We start from the raw sequence: 24078 nt of genomic DNA on the forward strand, positions 1-24078 counted from the left end.
TCCCGGTCAGGTTCCAGTCTCCCCCCTCCTCTACCACCACCCGGTTGACAAGCACCGTTATTGGTGAATAACGGTGCATTGTAACGGGCGTACTGTCATTTGTAGCAAGTAAAATATTACCCTTTTTTTTGGATGCCTTACATTCACATTACAGCAAACAGCAATGCATTAAAGCAATTACATTACTTTTGTAACGCGTTACTTCCAACAGTGGTGAACGCATCCAGGCACGACTCGATGACGAGGCAACTTGAAAAAGTCAGAGCGTCATCCGAGTTATCACGCACCACGTTTTATAGGGATCCAGCCAAAACCACAAACCAGGACCAGTCATTACAATTCATCCTCTGGGGTCTGTGAATGTCCGTACAAAATATCATGCTGATCAATCAAGGACATTTTGGGATATTTCACAGGACAAGTGAAAACGTGACACGCTGTTGGAGCTAAAAGAAAAGTCAGGGGAGTCATTAGAGTGCATACAACGTGGTGGTAATCTATCCGGAGGGTGCCTGTCCCTACAACCTTTTTCACAGCACACATTTGGACATGTCATTGCAGGGTAAACACACGGTAATTATTAACATTTATTATGGCCCTGTTCCATTTAGGCTGGCTGGCAGTGGTTGACACATAAAACAGAACATAAAACAACAATACATTAAGTATTGACCCCAAAGCAGTAACATGAATGTACTTTTTATTAAAAATGACCAACAGTCTGTCAGGCTATTATATCTTATTCATATCTGTACGGAAGTCAAGTAAGAAGTAAGAAAGAAAGTAAGTTCTGTAACTGCAACAGGGAACAGTAAAAGGACATGACACGATCTGAACTGAGCAGCACCCTGGGATAGAGAGACAACAACCTTCAATAGGTTAACAAATCCCATATGTTTGGCCATGTTTTAGTTCACTATAATAACTAGTCTCTCACAAGGACAGATCTCGTTGGGTGAAGAACCAAAGGCTGGCAAGACTTCACGCATCCATGAGAAAAGGCATATTTAAAAGATCGATCCTGGGATTTTATTCATCGATATCAGAACATTCAAATGAAGATAGATTTTAATCAGAAAACCGATTATTTAAACCCAGCCTAACTATCATTAATTTGATCAATCAATTACAGCTGTGTTTACCCTGCTATGCCGTGCACATTTTAAAAATGGATGCTGTGAAAATGTTTGATTTTTTAAATTTGCAATATCAATCGTAGTTTACAGGAAAAGAGGGATGCGTAACATACACGATACTATTCTGTACCCCCCCCCCCCCCCCCCCCCCCTTATATCTATCCTGTTGTAATCTCTAGAAGGAGTTCACTTCATAGTTAATCAAAGAAACCTGCTGATTAAAATGTTGGTGTTGTCTGGTCCTCCTGGCACACGCTCTCACTCTCCATCCACAACGCTCCGATAGGCTTAGTGTTTTTACAACAGCAGTGAAAAGAAAAACAACACCAGACCCATTTGAATGAGCGCAACCATCCCAGGAGTGGAAATGGGCCATGATGGGCTCCGTACTGCCTTTATAGACAGATCATTGTAGGAATCAGCAGCAGAAATCAGAGCTCTAACCAGCTGCTTCTCCCGATAAACAGGAACACACATTCACAGGGAAGGACAGACATATAACGTGCAACGTTCGGCTCAAGCACGCCAGTTAAGAGCCGCCAATCCATCTCCATCTGAAGACAAGAATTCAGTTTACTCGCCGAGACAGCAACGTCCCAGCATGCAGCACAAGAGTAGAGTAAAGCACAAAACGTGTGCACCGACATGTGACCAACGAATGAATGCAAACGGAGGAAAGGCAAGCGGGCATGCAGAGACACAATGAACAGTTATCCTATTAAAGAGACAAATCCACACAGAGGGACAGATTTACACTAAAACACAAACACAATGTTGGCACTGACCTTGAAGCTCCAGTAGTTTGGCTGTTGCTAGGGGGGGAGGGGGGGGGGGAGGGGGGATCACAAAGAGCCAAGGAGACAGAAAAAGGGACGGGGAGGGTGGAAGGAGGAAGAAAAAGAATACGAGTGTGAGACATTTTTTTCATGTGTTAAGCTGCAAAACACCGACACTAGAAAACATGGACGGCTGGGTAGATGACACAGCGGAGAGCAAACGCTCGGCTCCCGTGTGAGGACACGGAAGCGTGACTCACAACGTTGAAATGCTACATTACTTCTACGCGGTGGAATGCCCCAAAATGTCTCAAACTATTTGCCACTTAAATTGTAGAGTAGCAGAGAGAAAAAATGAACAAAAATTGCCTAATTTTCTTTTTTATACATTGGGCTTGGTGAGAAAATGACAGGCTAATTATTGTGATGATAGCCAGATTAACTTGCGTTGTCCTTCACTGCCATCATAATAGGACTTTAATTGCTTGTAATTGCTTCTCAGCAATTAATCAAATGTTTACAGGGACTTCACAGGCGCTAATGATGTGGCTCCTTGTTTCTACCCGGCGCTCTCCCGAGATGCAGAGTTGTCTGGCGCTGACCCAGCAACGGGATTAAAGCAATGCACGGACTGGATTAAGAAGCTGCCATTTTCACTTTATCAGGGAAGAGGCCGACATTCGGGTCAACGTCCCACTGACTGTTCGAGACGCGGCGGCTGAGGACGCATGTGTGCTCATCCATGACATTCAGTTGGCACATAATAATTAACATGTTCATCCACTAATGGTGACTTTAAGGTTTTATGTGTACTTCTGTTCTGGGACTCTTTCATGATTGGATTGGCACCATTGACTCACCAATCGCAGGAAAACTTTCAGACAATCTCGTACATCTGCTCTAGTTCCTAAATTAAAGGATGAGATAATGTTCTTTATTTCTGTTATTATATCTGTTATTTTTGTAAACAAATCCCATGAAAAAAAGGGAAATCCAGTTTGGTGTTACTCCATTAATCTCTCAATATGTTTGGACTTCTTCATCCTGTCTGCAGCTCTCAGCCCAACGTGCATTTATTCCATCTGAAGACAAACATAAATACTTTAAAAACTGGTCACAAATGTAAAGTTGTTTTTAAAAAAGGAGGCTCAGTAAGTTCCTAAAACAGCACTGATGGAGTCACTAACATCCTGAGATTGGGCGCATGTTTATGCTGCGGCCGGCAGCTGTTTACTTGTTGTGTTTTGTGTTTATTTATATGATTACAGTCATCAAACCGGAGAAAGAAGCATGGAGGTTGGATGAAGTGCAGCGGACCTTGAGATGATCACCGCCCACAGCCGATCACCAGATCACCGGCCACCGAAAGCAGAGTGGAGCGCCCCGGGAGGAGAGGCAGGAAGCTAAGCTAACCCAGCGAGGGCCTAAGGCTGATCCACTACCCAGCATGCTCTTGTCTGGTGCAGGAAAACGAGATGGATGAAATAAAACTGCGGGCTAACCCGGCAACGGGAGGTCACTGACTGTGAGTTAGTCCCACATCTTTACAGAGACCATGGTGGACTCTGTTCACATCACTTATGCTTGGTGCTCAGACATAAAACTGGGTCCTAATCCAGCTTCCGTCTTCTGAAGACCCAATGTTTCCCGGCTGCTGAGACGTGGCCGACCCGTCTCAAAGACTGCTTCACATGCAGCAGCCCAAAAAAGTGGCCTCTTTTTCCTGATTCACAGGATCCAACTGATGGATCCTTTATGGCCCAAATTGTCCCAAGATTCAGTGCGTGCTGGTGACGAATAGATATTAATCAATGCGGCGTTTACGAGCGGATCAGCAGCAGGAGATCCTGAAATATATCATGAAGCATATCCTCCATCAGATAAAACTAATATATGTATATTGTATATGTATGTAGTTAGATCTATTTTAATCAGATAAATACATCTTTGCCTTTTATGGTCAGGTTTCCCTGATGATGATGTTATGATGTCAGCCATATTATCTGACCAGAGAATTGTTTTTGTTGTTGCTGGTTACCTTCCTCCTGACGTCTACAAAATGTTTTTACATGCCGATGATGGTTACATTTACTTGCTTACATTTATTCACCACGCTGGCGATTTTAGTACTGAATATAATTGATATTAACTGTTTCCACGCCGGTCGGCTTCCATTACAGCCGTGATATCGCCGGGTTAATGTCTCAACCACAAACATCATCCCGACACCGTCTAATCTGTGGCGTTTCATTAACGGCCGTCATTCAGCATTTGGAGAATGTTTCTTCTACCTTTATGTCTTTCCACCATGTTCTCGTCTGCTAAACAAACTCTTAAAAAAGCTCACTACTGCAAACAGTTTTTCACCTTCGGAGCTTCATGAATAACCTTTATCGCTGCCAGGATCTCATCTTAGCTTTAAGAAGAAATTCCTCTCTTATTTGCTGGGGACCCACTTTTTTAAAATGACAAACCATCGCCACCCAGTTCACAACAGGCCATTTCGAAGAGTTAGTGGTCACACGTGTGTGTTATGGATACATTCATTGTGGTCTTTTAATGGGATTTGTTGAGAATAAAAAAACAGAATATCATCAGACTAATTTTCCTGATGATTTTGCATCCATTAGTTATGCTTAGTTATCTGCATTAATCATCAATCATCTGCTCATAACCTCTTGTGTTTTGAAGGGACCCTTCAGCGGCGCCCTGAAGCCGTTGAGACATCCATTTCCAGAAACTCTCAATCATCATCAGCAGGAACTGGACAAGCTTAGTGCTGCAGGATACATTACGATTATATTACATTCTTTGAGTTTCAACTGAATGAAAAATCCCATTCCTAGCTTGAGCAATTGATGTGATGAATCAGATCCAAACACAAAGTCTTTCTCATTGCAGACTCATTCTGAAGCCATGACATGAAAGAAAAAGGTAGAAAAGGCAGAACAGATGGTTGCGCTCTTAAGAAAAATGACCTTGTGTGGCGTGTTTTTTTCTGTACAATAACTAATATCAGATACATGGCTTTTTTCCAATGTTTGTTATTCAGTAAAACATAAAAAAAAAAAAAAAGTTTGTCATTGCAATACATTTCCTGGTTTATTTCTGACCATCTTCACTGTCAACTTTGATGCAGATGCCTCATAACAAGTATAATGTTTACCATGTTAATCATCTCAGCTTAGCTGGTTAGCATGTTAACATTATCATATAAGCACTAAACTAATTACACCAGAGGCTGATGGGAATGAGAATTTCCACTGGTTTGCTTGCTAATTCCACCATGATTTGATGCTACGCTGGTTACAGAAAATAAGTTCAACAGCTGACCATCTCCTCATCTCTCTCATAGTTTAGCCTATTAGCCACGTTTCTTTGCCTGCTGCAGCGGCCATGATAGTCGAGGAGGTTAGCAGAAGGATAACATTTTAGGATCATTTTCTCTCCAGCTTCTGATCACAGAGTATCATCTCAAATTTATGCAATATATTTCTGGCATCCAGACTAGATGTCGACTCAAGTTCAGTGTGTGACTTCCTATCACTACTCTGAGGTATCCATGTTCGCCTCCAGTCTTTCCTTTGTTTTGCCTCCAGCTAACACTGTGACCTCATCATGACATCGGCTGTAAAAGGGTCTATTATAACTTCATGATCTAGTTCAAGAGGTTTTCTATCAAAAGGTCTGTATTCATTCAAGTTTTCTGCCAGAAGAGAAGCGGCAACAGTTATCCTAAAACCTCCCAATGAATCACAAAAACACTCCTGGGAGAGGATGGCATGTTTGGATCTGGCTGCTCTTATTTGTGCCACGATGTCCACTTCTACACGTATTATTGTCGTCCTCAGGTTTTTAAATGGAGGCAAGGACAAATCTTGCAAACTGTTGATTGCAGAGTGGAGTTGCTAAACATGAGGTGTCTCTCTACAGTGCTCGGATGAATGCAGGCATCTGTGAGGAGTTTGAGTGAGTCAGCAGTAATCAAATGATTTATAGAGCTCCTCGTCTGATGCTTTCGTTTGGCGAGTTCATGTCGAACACTGCGCTTTAGGTTGGCGCCGATGTTGGTGCTGCTGGTAGTAATGAAATACCATAATAATGCAATCCGTTCATTCATTTTCTCTAGCCATTTAAACTGAAGAGGCGACCCGCCGAATTGACAACACGCCCACGTCACATGCACGCCGTCTATAAACCAGTCAATAAGTACAGGAGACGCAGCCCACGTAGGTGATAACGACGGGTCATAAAACGCTCTTTAGTGCGCCTGCAAACGTGCAATATGAAACCAAAGCTTAACGGATCAAACGTATAACAATCTATACTAAATCTAAAATATATATAATAAATTGCATCACATATGCTGTGAGAGCTCTTGAAATGAACGTATTCCCTGAATAATTAAACTACGATGTAGGTGGAGCTTGAATCCTGTTTGAGCAGCTGCTCTGGGAGCTGCCTGGATCCCTGATCACATTCTCTCCTGAACTCTCGGTTGCAACTTTTGAAATCCATCTCGCTTCATTTTGAAAATTGAGTTGAAGGAAAAGAGGGTTTGAGAAAAGAGGACCAAACAGGCCTGTGGGCTGCTGTGACCCAGATTTCAGAGCTCCGTGTGGTTTGTCGGCCGCAGTCCAAGCCCACTGACCAAAACGGCACGATCATACCTGATTGGATGCCTGTTTAACCAAACACTTACTGTCTAATTGGCCACAATATGCTTCCTAAACGGCGTTTAAGCCTCTCTGTCCTTAAATTCCTGTCGTTTTCCCCTCCCCCCATATCCTGCAGAATAAAGTGCTCGACTCTAGCTACTTAAAAATACATTGGAAACTTGCATTTAAAGAATCTACTTGACGGCGGTGACCACATGTCACGTAGCACAGAGAGTATACCAGACATTAAAAGTCAAACTGAAATTAAAGATGCCTTTTCAGCCCTTTTAGATCACATCCCTGTTGGTATTGTGCACCTATTTAACAAAACATGTTGAAAAAATTACCTCCCAAAAGAATCTGTTTCGTGTTTGTATATCAAAATCCGATATTGTTTTCTTCCTGGAAAAGAAAATATGAGCTGTGCTTACAACAGCTGGTACCAATCAATTTCAACCAATAGTAAGACATCCATCCATCAACCAATCAGAGCAAGAGAAGGTTGTGAGCTAATCTTTTCAAAGATCAAATCAATGTTTTGCCCCGCCTTCTATCCTACTTTCCACCAAATGGAAGATGGAGACTTCATCTTTACTTTTAAGTCTTGTGTCTTGAGACCACGTTTGGTGCATTTTTCTATAGTGTTAAACTTAAAACATGTCCACGTGGGTAAACTTCAAAAAGCATGGGTGCATCTCCAACCAACGCTTCTGAAAAGTAAAGCCAATGCTGAAGTGCCTGAAGTACCACAGCCTGAATAAAAGGTGGGCGTAGTCATTGTGACATCACCGAGTGCTTTGTGGCATTTGGGATGTTTGCAGTTAGTGAAGGAAATGACCATATTTGGACTGTGGAGGACCGATGGGTGGATCTGATGAACACAAGCAGCAGAGCAGCAACCTTACTGGATCTGGATCCATCTGGATTCTGGTGTGAAGCTGCTAACAAAGTTAGCTTCATGATTCAAGGTCAACTTTACAGTTAAGTGTTAAAGTCGTCTTAGTAGCTAACTGCATTGTTAGCGTGGTAACGACCTGTCAATCAGCAGGTAGCCCCGCCCCTAAAGCATCCCCTGCTTCCTGGTCTGGTGGACTCTAAATGGACCATAATGTACTAAAGGAACATCATGTTGGATTGAAGAAGACGTGAAAACTAGAGATTGAGACCATAAACTCATGTTTACAATGTTTACTGAGATAATACATCAAGAGGTGTAGAGTCATTATCTCATAGACTTCTTTACAATCAGAGAGGAGTCGCCCCCTGATGGCTGGCAGAGAGAGTGCATGTTTTCAGGCCCCTCAGCGTTGGATTCACTTCTCAGAAATGGAGGTTGCCAAGATGGGAACAGGTAAACGGAAAAAAAGCCATAAAATTTAAACTAATATTTCAAATTTTGCGATTCCCTGCATAGAGGTTGCATTTATTTGTATTTGGTCCGCTTTAATTTGTGCATTTAAACTGAACAGACCATAGCTTGTGGAAGCACCCTGAATTAACTATGGTGTGAGACAGCAAGTCCTCATTAAAAATATCCTGTCATATAATATCACGGGACAAACACTACAGTTCACATAGGAGTAAGCTGATGAGGGTCATCAGTGCAGCCATAAACTAATCACATCCCCCGTTTCCCAAGAGCTAAACTCTGCTCGGTGCCATAGGAACTGGCAACAAATAACAACATGATAACAATTAATTCCACAGGGAAAATAGTTGAGAGGCTCCTTTTTTTGGTTAAACTTTAGATTTATACTATCAGTGTTGTTATGTCTACAGTATTCAAGAGGATTTCCAATGTTGGAAAGTTGCATTCTATTCTAGTAGTACAGTATATTAATATTTGAATGTCCCGTAGCTGCACGTTTGCAGAACTAACATCATCAATAAATTAACACCATCATGTTCTACATCCACTTGCCGTCAGAAATGTTCAAAATCACTTCAAGGCACAAGTTGTGACTGAACTCTTCACCTCATGTAATCAAACGTATCCTTGTAAAATGGATGATGTCTTAAGCCAACGTCGTCGTCCACCTCCAGCTCACTTCGTGGTTTTTAACTTTGAAGGACCTCCACACAGCGGCTTCATAATTACAAGTTGACAACCGGGAAAGAGGCACACATTTTATCTCCCTCGTCACAGAACGCTTGCTTGACGGAAACAAACTGCTCATAATTGTGAAGAAGTCGAGCACCCGTTGTGTTATAATCCCCTCCAATATATCTCGTCATTTGCAGAGCTGAGCGCCGCGTAATCACCAGCTCGCTTGATTTATTCACCTTAAAATTGGAAATGGCCAAATCTGCCCGCCGAGTCACTCCACAAAATAATTTAATGCACCAACAAGCAGACATTTTTTTGTGGAGCATAAAACCTGTCTCATTGAACACCAACAGGCCCCCTATGCACCGTGACTCAGTGATTACCGCCGGCAATATTTCTCAATCACTTGAGCTGAAATCCCAAAGTGCACATATGCACGGAGACAGACAGTGCTTAAGAGAAAGAGAGAGAGGAGGGACGAGCGGGGAGACATGCGTGCCTGACCTGCATGCCAAGTAGCCATCTTTGTACCCACCCTCTTATTTTTTTCCCTCCCTCTTCAGCCCAAACACACATGTGCATACACATACGTGGACACGCATGTCACTGCGGCAGCGCGGACACACCTGGTCAACACCTGCCTGCTTCACAACACACCTCCCTAAAAACACACACACTAAACAGACAGGGAGGGGAGGACGCTCACCTGTCACAGACACACACACACATGCCACAACATACATTGAGAAGATGCACATGCACACACACGCTCCTGTACTTCACATCACTTCATGCAGCGACACAAGCAGTCACGGCAGCACGGCGGAGGAGCGGCGGAACGTCTCCGCTGAGGATGCAAAGACGGGGTCAGAGAGTTACCGTCGCTAGTTAACGAGCAGGTCGGCCGCCTGGCACATCCTCCCTCTTCCTCCTCCCCACCTCTCCATCTTTATTTTTTTTCCTCCTCCTCACTGCGGCTCTGTGTCTTTCCCGTGCCCCTGGCTCTGCCAGAGTCCCCACTCGCTGGTACCCGTAGTAGCGCCTCAGAGGTAGTTAGCATCTCCTCCTCCCTCTCCCCCTCTCTCTCTCTGCGTCCGTCGCCCTCTCTCGTCTCTCCTCTCTGACACAAACGCTCTAAAAAAATAAGCCCTCCCTCTTTTTCCTCGGCTGTGTCTCCCGGTCGCTCGTCTCCTGCTGCCGTTACCTCTCACTCAGTAAAGAGTGTGCCTCCTTCCGAAGCCCAGGCATGGCCAACCATATGATATCACCCAGCTGCCTTATATGGGAAAACGGTGGGTTGCCATGACGACAGCAGACTCCACCTGTTTCTCCATCTCTCTCTCTCTCTCTCTCTCTCTCTCTCTCTCTCTCTCTCTCTGTCAGTCCACCTTTTTCACCGGAGATAGATGTGTGGTTTGGGTAAACAGACACTGAACATGAAAGAGCAAAGAGTGGGTGGAGAGGAAGGAGGAGATGATGAGAGCAGACGGAGACGTGACGGACCGAAGCCGACGGAGGAGAAGGAGAGAGCCCACTTAAAGGAATAGCTCCACATTTCTGGGGGGATATACTTGCTTTCTTTCCAAGAGAGATTGTCGATCACACGTGACTAGGTTTAGGTTAGCTTAGCATAAAACCTGGAAGCAGGGGGAACAGCTAGCCTGGTTAGGTGAATAAACACCCCTCCTAACACCTCTCGTGTTGTGTGAGAGTTGAGATATTTTAATGCAAGCTAGAAATTTGCGTGAGTCGACGAAAGCCCATCAGCGCTGAGATTTTCCTACCGTCATCCTGACGAATTAACTTCTGTCTCTGGCGGCGACGTCATGTAACGCCATGACGCAGGCCGGTGGTTGGTTCAGACAACGGAGTCCAACCAGGACAGGTTTGACCTGCATCACTGTGGCGGTCCAGACACAATACAAGCGAGTTTTAAAAAGAAACATCCATACCCAACTGAGAGATCTCTCCTAACCTTCCTGCCACCAGAGGAAGAAACAACCCAGACACACTGTGCACACAGTGCAGATTCAGAGATGTTGGTACTGTAGTTTGGAGGCGAACCCTTCATCCAGCTAGGTCAACCATCTGCATCTCAAAATCTGCCAGCGGGTGTGAAAAGCAGTTTTTCTGTCCTTGAACACATCACGTGTGATGAACGTTTCCAATATTACTAACACCCGTGGCCACTAATGTTTCTTTTTCCAATTTTGGTTAATTATTAAAGAAGTTCAACTTGTTTTTTTTGTTTGATTTATGATATTGAGTGTTGGTGCACAGAGACATTTTTGAGCTCCCTAGACATGACTGTACTGTTTCCACAGAGCTGCAGGACTCCTACAGTTAAAAACGAGGCCACAGTGAGTAAAATGTGACAGGAGCAAAAAAAAACAAAAAACTGAAATTGCTTGAGGTTCAGAGAGTTAACCCTGTCCTGACTTCAGCTCTGTACTTAACGCACTTGACACGAAGCTGACATCAATCTTCCAAACTCGCTCTCAGACAGAAAGAAAAACAAAAAGCAAACTCCTTGAAGCCACGGAGGCAGAGGAGCTGCGGCGGGCGGTTTCTGTTTGGACCATCTGTCTCAGGTATCACATCAGAGCCGCGGTGATTGATGGCACAATGAAAGGGAGAGGGATGCAGCCACGAGTGTAATATTCTCACTTTAACCCTTTTCTCCGTATTCTAATCGCTGAATCTTTCGGATGACAACCACTTTAAAGCGAGGCCGTTATTGGCCCCGGCACGCCGTTTCATAAAAATGCCTCCGCTGTGCACGCGTCCAAAGCCCCCGGAGGCGTCTCGCCACATAATGCGCCTGTGTGGGTTGCCGAGCCCACTGATGTGCAGTTATTATCTCCCATGAAGAAAATGTTCACATGTGGAAGCAGGAAGCACTCAGGAGAGCTCATGCCCCCCCCAAGGCTGCACTCTCGCAGATTTGTTGCTGTACAGAAATCTGATTTCCTCATTCAAGAGGTGCAGCTGCTCAGGAGACAACAGTAAAACATTTACATAATAGACCCGATTTTACAAAGATAATAACTCTTTCATAAAACATGGACACTCAAAGCTCTGGCTCCAAATTTTATGCTTAATTTCAGAGAAATTTGTTGATAGATTTTTCACATCTCCTGCATGTTTCCATTTAAAGTGTTGCTCTGGTTTTGAATTGATTTCTGAAATATACTACTTTTATGCTAATATATTCACGAGGACATGAAAAGAATACATTACGTCGAGCCCATTTTCTGTATAATCGTATCCTTTGTGCCAATCCTATAACTGAGAGTTAGGTTGGACAGTAAAGAAGGGTAAAGGTGTTGTTGCATGAGTTTGACCGCAGAATCATTAGTGCTGGACTCGGAGACGGGCGGGGCTTACCTCCATGTCGACACTGACATGGTCTCATCCATCATGACCGAAAGAACCAGAATTGTTAACCTGAATTTGCTACCAGTGGACATTTACAGCCAAAACATTTGGTCCATAAACTACCATCGGAACCGCAGACTGTGTAGAAGAAGTGGACGTAGTCGTCATCATCATGTATTACTGTTTTTTGTTTGTATGTATGTTTTATCATTTTGTTTTGTGTCTATGGGACCCCCTGGAAAATTAGATGCTGCATCTTTACAATCAATTCCTAAATCTTGGCGTTTATGGACTGCGGTTTTGAGGCCTCAGATTTGGCATTTTGGTCATCGATGTCAGCAAATTAAAGCAAACATCACATTTTGACAACTATTTTGCTGCTGGATAGAAAATAAAACTCCCATGATTCTCCTGTTCATGACTAATGGAGTGTTAGTGGACCCGGGACAACCTGTCAAGAGTGGGAGGGGCCTTTGGTGATGTTAGCCACCCACCCGTCTAGAAACACAGCTCTTGTCTCATCAACCTGCTTTGTGGATCTAGCCTCTTAATTTATCTTAATTCAGCTAAATGGATGCATTCAACTTAAAAACGTACAAAATTTAGGTAAAATCCTGTATTTAAAAAAGAAAAAGAGTATTGCAATGCAGGCTTTAATCCAACCTCATCATCTTGTATGCAACTTAATTGTGCGAGTGGAATATTATATGTAGTATAAAAATAAGGACCCCCCTGGGTGCTGTTAACATGACACCCCTGGGTGCACTGTGGAGGTACCTGTCGTCCTGGAGTGGCCGAGCCCTGCGACATGCCGCCGGGGCTGTTGGAGAACTTGTTCTTCTGGAGGTCCATGAGGGCGTCTCGCTGGCGTTCGATGTCCGCCTTGTGGATGCTGTTCAGGGCCTCCAGGCTCTTGGCTGCCACCGAGTTGTGGCGGCGGTCCAGTGAGGACGACGTGAACCCCCCGTTGGTGTTGTCGGGGAACCGCCGGGCCCCGCGGCCGCCGCCACCAGCCAAGGTGTGGTAATCCCGCGGGAACTCGGCATCACCGGCAGAGATCATGGGACCCTTTCTCTTTTCTCGACCTGTTTGTCAGCACGGGGGGAGAGAAAGTGAAGGAGCTGTGAGACAGCTACACTTGTTTCTGGTGACGCTGTTACATCATCTGATAAAATATTGGTAGGAAATACAGCATACATAGATTTTTTGAAACGGTAGCAGTGGAGCATTTTGGGATTCAAATTAATGTGCAGACTTGAACCTTAAGTGACTCAATCAACATCAGCTTTAACAGAGATAACAACATAGATTTCACCATGAAACTTCCCCAGCTGATCATTTACATCACAGCAATAATCTGATAAATCTTTTGCTTTTGTACTGCGTTCTGAAATGTTATGTTAAAATATGCAAATCTTATTAAAGATGTGCTAATTTACATACATTTTCAGAACAGAAATCTGAACATTGGATCAAACTTCAAAAGGAGTCAAAGAGGGAATTACAGAGGTAATTTGGATTTCTCTTTGTATCACATTAAAGTCATCAGTAAAAGTAAAATATTTGTGTATCAATCAGGCAATGAATGATATATGAACAAACCACTCTGTAAAAACATTCACACACTTTCATTTTAATTTAAGTAAATGTCAAAAGTGTAAAGCTTCTAACTGTCTGGATGGCTGAGACCAAATGTTATTACGGCTGCTGTAAGACGGTTTCTACGGCTGAATATCAATATCTTTTGTATGTAATATAAATCAGGTAAAAGACTCGAAATAAACTGATGAACACTATTTAAATTCACATTGTTTGATAATTATCTTTCTGATATTTGAGCTGATTTCAAAACAAATTCTCAGATGCTGGAGTGTCCCTGAAAGCATCCAAGACGTGACAATAGCACTTGCTTGCAGCTGCAGTACCTCATAACACAATTATTTAAAAAAAATACAACAGCCACAAATTGTTAATTTTGACGCATCACAACCTCATCAGTCGATCTAAAGTATCTGCAACTTAATATTCATAGATAAGTGAAACAAAAGCAGACTAAAAACAGTCAGTAATAATGTAAAACAGTATATCGGCAGCAGCCGTCAGCGTGGATAAGCGCATGTCTTTAAATAGCTCATTACACTGTAAGTAACATGACTGCACACTGAGCAGCGTAAACACACAGTAGTTAATAGGTTAGACCTTGAGGCGCATCAAGTGAGCAGCAGCGAGTCTCATTTTGTCCTTGAGCAGGAAAAAACAAGAGACCTACACAGAAAACAGTCTTATTGTTTTAAAATACACAAGCCCGAAACACAAACACACCTCCAGCAAAAAAGCCCTCGTGAAAACAGCTGCAACATCTGTCTGCTTCAGCAACTGTCCTGGGAGCCCCGAGGCATGGAGAGGAAAAAGTGTTGTGCTGCTATTATATGACAGCAGAATGTCTCACACTTGTGTCCAAACCGGTGAAGGAGAAGTGACATGAATGGAGGGGACGTCCTCGATTTAGTGCCCTCTTGTGACCAGTGAGACACAAAGCACGGGGTGAAGGTGAGCAGTTACACTTGAGGCAATAATATACAACAGTACTCACTTTGTCAAACAGACTTTAGTGTGTATATTGTGGTTATGACATAACAAACAGAGGTTAAGCCACGCCCCCTTCTGGTGGACCAACATGGGACCTTATTTTGTTAACGGCAAGAGAGAAACTGTGGTGTGAATCACACAAAACACAACTTTACATATAAACAGCAGTCAGAGTGTGCAAATATGTAATTAGAAAGACGACGATTTACTGTAACTGTAATATGGTTTTCTATAGTGTTAAACTTACAATATGTCCACGTGGGTAAACTTTCTTGGGTTCTGAAAAGTGAAGCCAAAGCTGAAGTGCCTTAAGTACATAGATGGTATACAAGAAGTGGACGTTTGGTTGTGGACTACTACCATCTATAAGCTTGTTAAATAGGATTTATCAAATGTTTAAAAACACACATACAGTACACATAAATTATACGATGACAAACAGACTTTCTGGATGTGTACAATTATCTTTTAACTTGACAAACATCGTATGTGTAAGTCATGGTACAATTCAAACAGCGTCAAAAAAGGAGTAGTCTCAACCACGGGGGCCACGGGAATGGGCGGGGCTTAGACTCAACATGCTCTGTGGGGTTTTAAGGAAACGTCACTTAAACCAAGTTGGGGGGAAAAATGTATAAGTTTATGTTTGGATCACAGATTGAATTGAAAGGAAGGATTTATGTCCTAAAATATTACAAGTTTGGGGACTGGGAAAGCTTATTTAATCGATAAAGCAAGTGATATCTCCTGTGTTGATAACTTCATGTGTTCATCTGAACGTCGAGGTGGTGATACTTTCCCTCAACAACGGTAACCAGGGTGTAAATGATGTTTCCCACTGTAAAAACTGTGAGCACAGAGTACAACAAGCTCCATTCTTGTTCCTGTAGATTGCTGTTGTTTTTTTTCTTATATAAATGCTGAGTTTAAATTACACAACCTGCAGAGTCTCTATACAGTATTGATCCGGGCTGTAAGGTCCTCTTATCTGCCTGCTGGGCAACAAATGGTGCACTGAAGCAAGAACTTGAACTTAATTACGTTGCAGTTAAGAAACTATATGAAACAGCAGAGGACATGGACTGAAAGTACAAGTTAAAATGTATTACAAAGCATTTTTACAACCAATTATCTAGTGACAAACTTAAATTGCATGTTCACGAACATTTGTACTTAAGTACTGTACTCAAGTACATTTTAAGGTGAGTATTTCCATTTCATGCTACTTTACTTTTACTCCACTTTATCTCAGAAGGAAATATTATTCTTTTCCGCACAAGATTCATTTTACACCTTTAGTTACTGAGTTGATTTGGATATTTAATACAAATCAATGAATAAAGTATGATTCGTAAAGTATGATGTGTTTTTTGATAGGTTAAATTATCGAGCAGTATATAAAGTAATTCAAATGAACTCCACCTTAATAAGAAGTATATTTTGATGATAATCATGTTGTACTTTTCTATTTAGGTTATTTTTACACTGTAGTATTGTTACGTTTACTCAAAAGTAACAAACTAAAGAACTAGAATAACACTTCCGCTATTGAATTTATGTGTATTTATTTATTTTAAAAAAAGCACACAACACAATGAAATCAGTTCTTCTTTAAACAAAACCATAAAGTGGAGTGGAGCATTGTCCCCACCATACCCGCTGCACAGTAAGCCTCGATTGAGAGAGTTTCATTTCCTTTCATTCCTGGGAACCTTAAATGTCTCTCCTCGGGGGATTCAGCCCAACAACGGCAATATTTGTGGCTGTGAAGGAGACTGTTTGACTTCCCATGGTTTCCATGGTTGGCCAAAGACAAGAACAGAGCATCGAGATGAGAGCTTGTCACTTTAATTTATGTGAAGCCTTGAGAGGAAGCCCTACCGTGAGGTGGTGGGGGGTGTATGCACGATGTATGTATGTGGGACAAAGAGATGCTATATTTTACCATGAGAATCCCTGCTGGTGATCTGCTGCAAAAACCTGCAGCCTTTACTGTCTCTTAAAAAGCTGTAACTGGTGTTACAGCGACGATACAAGAACATCTGTCCGACATGTTAGGGGAAATTATCCAGAGCAGTCGTCTCTAAACGCATCATTTATATTCATAGAAAATACATGTCACAGCTGGAAGCTGCCCACTACGCCCAGCACTCACTTGCTGCCTAATGACATCGCACTCACTGGGATTTGATGAATTATTACCTTTTTTTATCATTATAACACAGATTTGCTTTTTGGGATTAGAGATTTCCCCCCCATTATACACCTGAAATATTGCTCACATATATATCTATAAATACACTTTCAATTATGGTGTTATTTTTACGTGCATATTATTGTATTTATTTGGGCCTGCAATGTCTCGTCTATGCTGCGTATTCACCGAGGCACAGTGAGGCCTACACCAGCACATATTACTTAAATCACGACGTTACTCATCCATGTGTGAACAGCTGTATTTTTTCTTTAACTCCACCATGTTATTAGTGCTCCTGGTGCTAGTTAATGGGCTGCCACCTCCTCGCAGCTTGCCCTCGGCTCCACCTCTGTTATTACGGCTCCAGTCCGGCTGACGAAGTGCCCTTTAATTGGCTTTACTGTGGGCTCATTGTTGAATATTTAACTGTTGTCGCCATCAGGATGTTGTAATATCTTAGCTTCCCTCACATGCACATAGGCACTGTTTGATACGTTAATACTTGGCTGCAAACCAACAGGCGGAAATATTACCAGACTTGAGGCTATTGTTTTAGTTATTATATATAATATATCATTTTAACATAACCTGTTGTTAGTGTGAGTAACATTACATCCTGGTACCGAATACACAGGCATCAACAATGAATAAATGCAACTTTCTTGTACAATTATATTTAACTTAACATCATATAACATCATTAAATTAACATTTTTTGCCATTATCTGCTGTACACATTTTCCCACTGGAATGGGCGGGACTTAGCCATCGACCATCTACTGACGCATTTCATATCTCAGAACAAAACGTTAAAATCTCCTAAGCGTGCGTGACACACACACATTATTTCAGGCATGTAAAAAAAAAAAACATGCCATTCCAAGCCAGTGATTGTCATTGTGCCAGTGATACTATAAATTCAACTCACCGGGACGCATTCCAAAAAGCTGCTCAAGCCCACGTCCAAACATTTCTCATTACAAGGCAGTAAGTGTGTGTGTGTGTGTGTGTGTGTGTTGTTGGTACAACCTTGGCCACTGTTGGCCGCGGTCTGACAGAGGCCATTTGTTAGTTTTATGGTTTCATCGGACTGAGGTCTAATAATTTGTACTCGTCTGCGCGCTTCACTCAAATTTATTTCTGATTATTTTCCTGCCGAGTGTTTGAGCTGTGGTTTGTTGTTGCGAGCCTGCAGAAGCAGACTACACCCTGCTGATGGATGTATACACGGTGCATATATACGGTGCTGCACCGTATACTCTGTATATAAATATACACACCTGTCTATAGTGGTGCTTGCATTAATCATGAGACACAAGCTGCAGTCTGACGCTCCCACACACATCTCAGCAAGTTGTCAACATGCATCGGCTGCACGGATAAATTCATGTAAATTTACTGCATGTATTGCTGCAACTATGCAGAGTTGATTAATCGATCGTTCAATCAACGCCCTTAATCAATTCGTCCTTAAAGTCACGGATGAAGCAGCTCTTCCCGATGGGGGGATTTGCTGTTTTATATCATTTTGTAAATCACATTGTAAACTGAAATGTCTTTGGGGCTGTTAGCTAGAGCACATGGGTGTTTTCACTATTTTCTGACATTTCATGAACTAAATTATTGAACAATTAATCAAGAATCAAGAATAAAAATAGGTTTTAGCTTTAAGCGAATCGTGTTGAACAATAAATTATCCATTAATAACCACAGAAACTAGAGATGACGGCCTGGTTACATTTTGTGGCACAATCAATTCATGCCAATAGAACAGTTCATAAATATGCAGATATTGTCCAAATTTGATGACCTTTGACTCACATGTGTTGTGTAACAGAAAGCTGAATGGTTTAAAATTGAAGAAGAGCGGCTCCCCAAGAAGCAACCTGACTGGATCTGGATCCATCTGGAATCTGGTTTGAAGCTGCTAACAAAGTTAGCTTCATGATTCAAGGTCTTTAACTTCACAGCTAAGTGTTAAAGTCATTGGTAGCGTGGTATCGACCTGTCAATCAGCCCCGCTGAGAGGTAGGTTTAGGTAGCCCCGCCCCTAAAGCATCCCCTGCTTTCTGGTCTGTTTGACTCTAAATGGACCATAATGTACTAAATGAACATCATGCTGGATTGAAGAAGACTTGAAACTAGAGATTGAGACCATAAACTCATGTTTACAATGTTTACTGAGATAATACATCAAGAGAGAAGTAGGCTCATTTTCTCATAGACTTCTACACGATCAGAGAGGAGTCGCCCCCTGGTGGCCAGCAGAGAGAATGCAGGTTTAAGGCACTTCAGTTTTGGCTTCACTTTTTAGAAGCGGAGGTTTCCGCCTGGTTTTATACCGCTGAGAGCAGTGGATGCTACAAATATGTCATTTGAATACTGTTAAATAATGGAAAGTTCATCCCGTGCTGTCCTCCGTTGACCACTTGTTTCTCCATCTTCTTTCCCAGTGACTCATTCATTTATTCATGTATTCATCTTTTTCATAATCCCAATCTTATTCCAAGTTCTAGCCAGTGGCGTCCTTCCACCGGCTGCATCTGAGCTCACGTCTAACGCGGTCTTCCCCCTCTCTCTCTCTCTCCATCAGAAAATCCTCTGTTCAGCAGAGACCATTAATTACAGAGGAAGGCGCTGTGGCAGGAATGAGTGAAAGAAAAAATCCACAAATTATAATATCCAGCTCTCCAGGGCACTCGAAAATTAAAATAAAACCCAAACAAGATCTGAATGCGAACGCCGTGCCGGCTATATTTGGAACAAGGTCTGCCTTCGCTGAATACAAAATTTTCTCCAAACTGTTGCCGGCAGGGAGGCAGCAGATTCAGGATCATAGTGAACCAGAGAGCTGGTGGAAACCTTACAATCACCCGTATGAAGCCCCGACTGTGCCTTCCCTTTAGGTAACGCGTACATTAGACCTCATTTAACTGAGTTACTGTTCTCAGAGCTGTGCCACTTAATTACAGTCATTATTAGAAGTAGTAGTATTCCTGCTGTGGGGGAACAATATGTACCACGTTACCAAGGATGTAGAAGCTTCAACGTCTTTCTTGTAACCGTCAGTTCAAAGTTCACTTCTGAGAGTGCTTCGTAATTCATTTTCAGCTGGAAGGTTGATGAAGAATAAAAAAAACTTAGGGCGACTCTTAAAATACCTGAGGGGCTTTTCTGAAATATTATGATGCAAGAACCTGTTCAGAGAAGCCACCAGCAAAATCACCAACACAGCTCACCCAGACCCGCCTCCTCGACCTTGACCTTGAAGGACACTTGACCCTCGTCTCGGTAATGCTGTGATAAATTAAAGGTTGAGGGGAGAGAAACCCAGAAAAAACCCATGACCATACGAGAAAAAAAAGTCAGTGCCATCTAGTGGACTGAAAAAGCATTTGTTATCCAAAGATTCAATTTTGTATTTGCAAAAGATTTTGTTGCTTTGTCCACACTTTTGGAACCGGTTCGAGGCTGAAAAAATACCTGGATTTGTGAACAAATCCTTCATCCCTCTTCAGTTATCAGCAGCCGCACCAGGACAGATTTTTTGGATTAAAGAACTGATTCAGCTTCTTTAAAAACACAACCACTCCCTGCCAAAGAGTCTCCCAGACAAACTGGTTATCCTCAAGATAAACATCACTGCACCGAGGAAACTTAATGTCCTCTGCTCTGCTGGGAAGGCCTGCCCAGTTCATCGCTCTGCCCTCTCCTCTTCCTCTCTCCTCCCACGCCTCCATGTCCTCCTCTCCCTCCCTCCCTCCCTCCCTCCCTCTCTCTCTACCCACAGAGGATAATGTGTTTAACAACCATAGGTCTCACCATGTCGCATCACATGAATTTCAATAGAGGGCTAATTACGGGAAAAGAAATATTCAACTTGGCGGCGGTTGAAGAGCGATGCCTGGAGCCGACGCGGCGTTAGCTTGAATGACGGGGGAGCGATCCAGATGGCAAAACGTGTGAAAGCGCGTCTTCTCGTGCGACGGCGTGACTCGGTGACGACTGGACACGTGCAATTGAACAGTGAAATAACCTTTGTGACAATACTGAGTTTTGATGGCGTTTTCCACATCCTCTGTCACATAAGTGAAGCAGAGAGCATCTTTCAGTCTTTGAGGTCGCTCATCTCTGAAAGCCGCTAACAATGACAAAGTGAGAGCAAAGCTGAGAAGCATGAAGGAGGGAGAAAACTGTTAACTCTGCCTTTTTTTCTCTAAATGAAATTCAGTTTAAACCCTGGCAGTGTTTGGTAACAGAGGAGCTCCAACAGTAAACCAGCCAGCAGTCTCATGATCACGAAGCACAACAAGATCTCAGGGTAAAACAGAGAGCCTTTGAATTTAAATAGGTAAGCTTCCCCTATTAGCTCGCCAACATTACCCCATTGGCACAAGGCACAGCTGAGGTTGTTAGTTTTACAGTTATTTGATCACAAACCAATGTAATGACCACAATGAAAGTTTGAGTTGAAAGTAGGGCATCTCCTAAGTAATTCATCCAGGCACCAATCCAGAGAGACACTTCCTCGTTTACAAAGGCCGGTGGCCGACCACCCGATCGACGCGGACGCCACGATATGTTTCAGCATTGACACCGCGATGTGCACATGCACTGTAGGACGTGCAATGCTCTACAGAGCAGGCAAATGATTGATGAAAACATTTAAATTGAGAATGGATAAGCGATGTGATCGGTACTGGTCAAACTATTTAGACTAGAACGATTATTAGTCGGAGCACTTTTAACAATAACTCGTTACTACAATTCGTTAATTCAACAAAGCCAACAGAAAATAAAACGAGGCATTTAAGACTCAGCACAACACAAAAATCACTGACCATCCCTTCACTTCTACGTATCCCTCCCTAATCACGGAAAATCAAACATCTGGCACATAAGGTGACTGTATCAGTGCATTCTTTTCCATTTTTAGTGGCTTTTCATATCGTTAACGTCCAAAACCTGCAGCTCCATTAGTACCGTCGGCCTTCAGCCCGTCTCGCAACACGAGAGCTTTACTTCTCCTCCGCGGCAGTAAATAACGTTGTATTATTTACACAGCTGTCACACTGCATAAGTGTCACAACACCTCTCACTATTTACAGATAAACGGGAAGGGAGAGTGAGGAAATAGAGAGCTGGTAGTTGAAGTTTCCCTGTGTGTGTTCACTTAAATGCTGAGGACTGATGAACGGAGGGCTTTAATACAGAAAGGTACATTTTTAGCACAAATAATCCCACGTGATGCATCTGTGTGACATTTATCCACCGCTGATGCTGTTACACGGTCAGTAAACACTGACATTCATCACTTGCGTCAACATTAGCCCGGCGCATGTGACGACTCTCTTTTGGGTGTCATCCCTGGAAAATCTGCGTCAGCCGAGGTCACGCGTTACGCAGAGGAAACGAACCAGTCTGCAGATTCCCAGACACCGCTGGGGGTAGATCTTAAATGTGATGATCCGTCTTCAAAGAGAATAATAATTTGGGACACGCCTTCGCGATGAGAAGCAGGGACATCTGAGACTGCTCCCTGTACTGGATCTAGACTGCATGCCTTTTTTCCCCCCTCTTTAAAACATCACACATCAGCTCATCCGGGTCCAACTATCAAACTGCGGGTGCATCAATATACCAGCACTCGTGATGCGGTGAGAGGCTGCATGATGAGGGTGCTCCATGGCTGAGTGCAGATATGTAATGGCGTTATCCGGCTGCCACCCTCCATCACAGATGCATGATGGAGTTCAGCCCCCGAACACTGGACAGCCTACATAAACACACGCCTCTTTTCCCAGCTTGCACCACTAAATCGCCACAGCAATGCTCCGGCGTGCCCTCCCACCCCCTCGCCACAGTGACGGGACAAAAGCCTGGTCCGAGGCCAGACATCAATTGTGACCGGGAGAGGAAGCCGAGGTAATTAGAAAGTGATATTTTGGGCCTGTGCGAGCCGGGACGTGTCCTGAAGGTGAGTAATCGGTATCATTGAGTGAACAGTGGGACAGGATGAGTCAGGGATCGAGATCTATTAGTGGCCACTAATCAGCGCCTCACGCTGGGCTCGGGAGGCCGCTGGCTGGATGGCTGCTGGCTCCGCTGTGTGCCGTGACACAAATCCCCGGGAAGCCAATACTGAACCATCTGTAAATGTTTGCGTCTCAGGTTTTGTGGTGGGCGATCAAAACGCAGTGGAGGAAAGTACATCTGCTCTTCTGTACTCTGAACTTAACAAGTTTTTTTTTTCCAGCTACTTCATCCTTCTACTCCCAAGTGGACGTTTTAGTGAACTACATGTTGGGCTTCATATCCTGATAACAATATACTGATGTGTGAATTAAATGTAATGAATATTTTGTCATCATAAAGAAGATTTTATATGCTTTCACATGTTTCTCTCTGTTTTACACTGATCCAATAGCTTTGCTTTAGTAAAACAAAAGGTGAGAATATAAAGTACCGCCTACTAAGGGCAGTTATACTAATTATTATGATACTATCATATCACAAAACTGAAGTATCACACTAAGATCATATTGTGACTTAAGTCCCCATGCAATATTATTGCAATACTTAAATCACGATGCTTGAGATCAATAACTGTGAAATGTTAATATGTGATTATAAACATTTTTGCAATGTACTGAGGATAGCAACCTTACCTTCACCTGCAAATGATTAGTTTGTCAATATGTTTTATATTACGATTCAAGAATAACAATAATAATTTAATAAGATCAAGTTTCACTTTTAATTATCTCACTTCTCAAATCCTTTTTATTGCATTATAATGTTTGTCAGTCGAGCAGAGAGATTGACCAACACTGTTTGTTTTGACCAACTTCCTGCCAATCCTGCTGACTTTACCCTATTAACACATGAATGCATCAATAACTATAATACAATCAAACATAGATTAATGCGCGGAGGGACATTTTGCAAAACTTTGACTTTTACTAAATATTTTGTACTGTTAATTAAAATGTGTGCATTTACACTGTAGTACTGCTACTTTTACTTCAGTGAAAGATGTGTGTACTCCTTCCGTCACCGTGCCTTCTTTATTGTGTTTCATTTGATCTGACTGACCGTCACACTTCTCAAATCCTCAAAAAGAAGAACTCTTCGCTGTTAAAATATGCAACACAAAAGCTTTGAGCTGCAACTAGGGCAACCCTGAGTCTTTGAAATCTGACGAGCATGATTCATTTATAAAATAAATACTGGGACACAACGTCAGTCTCTCGGTGTTTATAAATACCAATGATGGCGCCAAATTATCGCTGTTGCA

General features: G+C 42.7%; 1 protein-coding gene across 7 annotated transcripts in view; it reads right to left on the reverse strand.

Annotated features, from left to right (window-relative positions):
• srcin1b (SRC kinase signaling inhibitor 1b) overlaps nucleotides 1-24078 on the reverse strand; it is a 67951-nt gene that overhangs the window by 38312 nt on the left and 5561 nt on the right. For 6 of the 7 annotated variants that reach the window (XM_084040679.1, XM_084040682.1, XM_084040678.1 and 3 more), the window contains exons 2-3: nucleotides 12773-13080; nucleotides 1922-1948 (exon numbers count right to left, since the gene is read on the reverse strand). In XM_084040679.1, coding sequence (XP_083896805.1) covers nucleotides 1922-1948; nucleotides 12773-13057 — 312 coding nt within the window. In that variant the 5' untranslated portion in view covers nucleotides 13058-13080. The remainder of the gene's footprint in view (nucleotides 1-1921; nucleotides 1949-12772; nucleotides 13081-24078) is intronic. The other variant, XM_084040681.1, reaches the window with a different exon arrangement.

The sequence above is a fragment of the Eutrigla gurnardus genome, assembly GCF_963514095.1.
Source record: "Eutrigla gurnardus genome assembly, chromosome: 22".
Lineage (NCBI taxonomy): Eukaryota > Metazoa > Chordata > Actinopteri > Perciformes > Triglidae > Eutrigla > Eutrigla gurnardus.